The sequence below is a fragment of the Schistocerca piceifrons genome, chromosome 4 (genome assembly GCF_021461385.2).
Source record: "Schistocerca piceifrons isolate TAMUIC-IGC-003096 chromosome 4, iqSchPice1.1, whole genome shotgun sequence".
NCBI lineage: Eukaryota > Metazoa > Arthropoda > Insecta > Orthoptera > Acrididae > Schistocerca > Schistocerca piceifrons.
The window spans coordinates 61,104,399-61,110,028 of record NC_060141.1 but is presented as its reverse complement, the minus strand read 5'-3'; the positions used below and the strand labels follow the sequence as shown (position 1 = coordinate 61,110,028).

Here is a 5,630-nt window from a genome sequence, read left to right as displayed (position 1 = left end):
TCGAGGGGCTTTTTTTCGCCGACTGCAGTGCTTGATGTTCAAAATATTCCCTGAATAAATTCGCAATTGTGGGGCTTAGGGGGCTTCCCATGGCTACCCCATCAATCTGTTCATAAAATTCACCTTTGTACTGAAAATAGGTCGAGGATAGACAGTGTTTGAACAAGGCCACTATATCAGTAGGGAACATATCGTCTATATGAGAGACAGCTTCATCAACCGGAACCATAGTGAACAAAGACACTATATCAAAACTGACAAGGATGTCATTAGGACCAACAGTAATTTCCCTCAATTTCTCAATGAAGTGTAGAGAGTTTTTAATATGACTCTCAGTTTTGCCTATATAAGGTTGTAACAAAGAGGCAAGGTGTCTGGCTAGTTCTTGGGTAGGAGCTCCAATTGTGCTGACTATCGTTCTCAAAGGAACATCAGGCTTATGTATCTTTGGTAATCCATATAATCTCAGAGGATAAGCCTCTGTTTTACAAAGATTCTTTTTAGCTTCTGTAGGAATGGAACACTGTTTTATCAGACGATTGGTGGCATTCAACACATTCGTTGTGGGATCCTTTTTCAACTTCTTGTATATGCCAGGTTCCAGGAGATCACTGCTTCTCGTGATATTCCTCAGTATTCATTAAAACAGTAACATTTCCCTTGTCAGCGGCAACTATAATAACATTCTTGTCTGCATTGATCTCCAGCAATGCCTTCCTTTCCCCTTGAGACAGATTACTGCTGAGTCGCTTAGCTTTATGTAATATCCTGGAGGTTTCCATCCTAATTTCATCAGCAGAATATGATGGCAACTGACGAATTCCTGCCTCTATATTAGCAATAATGTCCTCCATAGGAACCTTGGATGGAGTGTTTGCAAAATTCCCTCCTTTAGACAGAACAGAAAGTTCTTCCTTAGACAATTCTTTTTCTTATAAATTAATAACCATTTCTCAAAGATTCCTATTGATTTCCTTGTTCTTAGTTTATCGTCTGTTCTATATTTCAGTTTAGTATCTAAAAATTTGTTACATTAAGAGTTTTCAGTAAGATTTTTACAGTTTCTTTGTTTAAATATATCGGTTTCTTTCTTATTGTTGGATGTTTTGCGTTACTACATGCATCAATTAGACTAAGTAAATCGGTCCATTTCTAATTTTCTTGTATGTAAAATTTTTCTGCATCTTTTTTTTATTTTCCATTAAATCTTTAAACAATGGATGTTTTGCTTCATAAAAAGTTGTATAATGATTTTATTATATTTCTACATCTATTCATAAATTTTTTATTATAAAATTAATTACCATTATATGTTTTTTATATCTTGGTTTCCAAAACTCAAATATTTTTTCAAAAGAACTTAACACATTTTTACCTGTTTTATCGTTAACTGGAATAACTGAAGCAAATTCTGGGAAAATATCAATAATGATTAATAAATACTTGTATGCTTTATTTATTTATTATATTCTTATCAAAATGTTTAAATCCAATTCGATTATTCCAAAGTAAATCATGTTAATTTTTAAAAGATATTTCTTATTAGTGTAAGTAATAAATTAAGAAACTCTTCACAAATTGGACATCTGTATATTTCAAAATTTTTAACAAGTTTACTCGGTTAGTTTTACAAACTGAACGAAGACCTTCAATTCTCTTTTTTTCGCTTTTAGATGTTACTCTATGAGGATTATTTGTTATAGTAAAATTATTTATATTTCAAATGATAGATGTGGTAATCATGAATGATCAAACGATTGTCTATTTATATAGATAAGAAATTAAATAATTTTTGTTGGAATGTAGTGGCTTCATTTGATTCTATTTAATTTAACAAATATAATTTTTTCACTTCTAATGTTTTAACTGAATCTGTTAATCTTACTGTTGAAAACTTGAAAAATGTAACACTTTTCTTGATTGAATAGCATTGGTGATTATGTAAACATTATCAGGTACACTTAAAAACAAACCAAAATAGTTATAGAATAATTTTATTTATATTTTCACCAATAAGAACAGCTGTGTATTATTTGTTCATTTCTGGTTAAAAATGAAAATTCAGTTATTGGTTTGTAAGAGATTTTATTTTGAAGATTACATATTTGATTTATGTATGTTGTTACATATGACTTTGAGTGGCAATTTTAAAAAACTTTTTCTATTTCCATTTTGGTAATGTAACTAATGATTAATTTATTCACTGTAATCTGTTTCAGTGGGATAATTATTGAATTGTGTTACAATACTTAAATATTAGGGATTTGTAATCAGGTTTTTAACTCTTCTTATTGATATAATTATTGAATTGTATTTAAGTAATTAAATATTAATTAATTCTAATGAGATTTTTTACATTGCTCTTTGCTGATGTAATTACTGAATTGCTTAAAAATATACAGGTACTCAGGTATTCTAATAAATTGGATAATTCTTTTTCTAAATAATGTTCATTAACACCATATGTTTTATCAGTTGGTCTTTTAGATTCACTATACTTTCACCAACAAAATTAACATATCTTTTACATCAATTAAAAGTTTTTACATAATACTTTGTTAAATTGTTTAGTTAAATTTTCTGATTTCATTATGAAATATAGTAGTTAAATTTAACAATTCTGTATTTACATTTGCTCCTAATGGTTGTTCTTTAAAATTCATTTTTTAAAATTCTGTATGAACGTCTTTAGTTAAATTTTAGAATCCTCTATTAACAGTATTTGTTTTTGGAAAAGCATTACTTATTTCATTAAATACATTTTTTTCTAATTATTGAATAAATTTTAAGTGTGTTTAACATTTCTCTTATTATCAAATCAATCCATTTATTATGCTTCAAATTTAATTAAAGTTGTATCGTTTGTTTCTAGTTTTCAGAGAAATAAATACAAATGACAACAAATACATTCGTTAAAATTCAACATTATAATGTAATTGTTTTTGCAAAATAATTTATCAATTGTTTTGGTATATTACCACTGAATGAGTCAAATAAAATTTCGACTTTCTCGATTTGTAATAACAAATACAATGATTTTTGTAAATTAACTATTCAATGTTGAACATTTTTTTGGATTATAGTGTAATTCATCAATCATGAATACACCTTTAACACTCTCTGTACCAGGCCTATTTTATGCACCCGTCCCTAGAAACCGGGCAATTTTACCAATATTAAAAAAATTACTGCATCAAATCTACTGTTTGGATTGTGGCAAATTTGGTACCATCTTGAAGCTGCACATTTCTACTTTAATTCTGAGTGAAAGAAACTACTTTACAATGCACAGCTTTAAGGTACAGTTATAGAAATCACTTAGATGTTTTAAGAATTTAGAAAAAGTCATACGAATAAGGGAATACAATTGTGATTTATTTTTAACCAAAATTGTGGCACTACATTACATGTTTCTGATAGTATACAGTATTACATATAAATTTCACACAGAATCATATTGTTTTTTAGTGTGGAAAATTTTAAAGCAAGGTTCCAGGCAGAGTGCAACGCCACACTGTTCACATTCGTATCGTGTCTCTTTGCGAGAAGCCTTGCCACTCTGTTTCTTGCTCCTGGAACTGCACACGTGACACACACGAGCAGCATACTTCTTAGTAGTTGCAGGTATGTGCTGCAAAAAATGTCTCTTTGTTAGCCGACCTACAGTTCCTTCATTTCTTGGAATGAATTCAAGTGTGTCGTCTTCAACAAGCTGAACTGCAAGCACTGTTATAAAGTCTGTTATTGTAATTTTCTTCCTGTGCACTGCATTGTACAGCCAAAATGCATTTGATACTCCCATAAGCAGCAAATGGAAATATAATTTTCGCCACCATTTCACAGTTCTGTGCTGGAACGGATTGTACTGCAGGCGTTGGTCTCCAATATCCACTCCAATTTTATTGAGGTTGTAATCAAGTACCTGAAGTGGTTTCAATACTACAGACCCATTTCTCTTAGTATGCGTACCAAATGTTGCTTGATGCCTTGTAGACAATGTATACACATCTCTCTTATCTTTCCACTTCATTGCCAATACATTATCTTTACGCCGAAAAGACATTTCGCCCTTTTTCAGCTTAGCAGATACTAAATCTTTAGGCAATCCTTTCCTGGATTTGTTCACAGTACCAACAGCTCCAGTGCCTTTCTCTGCCAGTTGCTGAAATAGCTCTGGACTGGAATAAAATCGATCTAAATACACAGTGTGGCCTTTGTTCAGCAAGCTGCTGTCAGACAACAATCGCAAAATAACCGCAGACGAAGAATTGTCAACAATATGCTTACCAGCATAAACTTCAAAATTTACAACATAGCCACTACTGGCTTCAGCAACAGCATATACTTTCAGTCCATACTTATGAGGCTTATTTTGCATGTAAACACGGAAACTCACACGACCTCGAAATGGGCAAATTCCTTCATCAATTGTCACTTTTTCTGAGGGACGATATGCCTGGATACATCGCTCCTTCAAATTATTATAATATGGCAAAACTTTGTAAAGTGGATGAAATCCATCTTCGCCTGGTTTTTTCTGATTTGAATTGTCAACAAGATGCAAGCATGACAGTATCTGAGTGAAACGCAAACGGCTCATGACATGGGGACAAAAGTTACAACTAAGAACAGGATTAGTGCTCCAATGGTCCGCAATTTTGGGCTTTTTCGAAACACACATGTGGAAAATAATACCCAAGAAACGCCTCATCTCACTTATAGTCACTGGCTTCCACGAACTCAAAACTGAATGGGGCTTCAGATTATTTCCTCTTCTTTTCTTCTGTATTGTCTGTGATGCATACAAATTTGTCTGTCTCTTGAGTTCATTTACGTCACTGTCAGTAAGGAACACTTTACTGCAATCCAGTACAGAACTCGACTCATCAATATCCACTAGTATCTGCCTGGGTGTCGTGTTGACAGGCAGAGGTCGGTAGGTGTCAACTGCAGTCCACTCACTGTCTTTCGGATACGGCACAGCTGCTGGATTTGAAGCAACACCTTCAACATCATTCTCGTCTTCATCTGAAGACAAACTGTCATCAATCTCGTCTTCTAAAAAGAATATCACATTATGTGTAACTACATACATCGTTTACACATGTTCAACAGATATGTGCGTACTGCACAATTACGTGGAAAATTCGGAAATACGTACCTTCAAACACACCATTGCATTCAGAATCGTCTGAATCACTCTCTACATTATCCAGAGTGTCGCTATGATTGATCAAATCCGCAATTTCTGCGTCTGATAAACCGCGCCGAAACATGATGACAAACAACTGAATGATATACAGACTGAGAACGCAAAGATAAGTTTTAACATGAATTACAGCGCTGCCGTGACATCTATGGACGCATTTTGTTAATAAACATCTGAAAAACGTATAGCGCTGGCCAAACCCGTAGAAATAACGTTGCAGTGTTTTGAATGAAATTAAATGTAGCGGCCCGTAAATTTTACGGGCTTGGTGATTTTCGCGCGATCCCAGGCCCGTAAATTTTACGGGCTTGGCGCTTAGAGTGTTAAAATATTTACTTTTTAAGTGCTTCTCTAATTCTCCTATATCAAAATTATATAAAGATTTATTTACTTTTTTGGTTATTTCTTTGAAATTTGTTTT

General features: G+C 32.8%; 1 protein-coding gene across 1 annotated transcript; it reads right to left on the bottom strand.

Moving 5' to 3' along the window:
* Positions 1 to 3,442: 3,442 nt before the first annotated feature.
* Positions 3,443 to 5,095, bottom strand: LOC124795594 (piggyBac transposable element-derived protein 4-like). Its single transcript, XM_047259666.1, has one exon. The coding sequence runs from the start codon at positions 5,093 to 5,095 to the stop codon at positions 3,443 to 3,445; it is 1,653 nt and encodes a 550-aa protein (XP_047115622.1).
* Between the last annotated feature and the right edge of the window lie 535 nt (positions 5,096 to 5,630).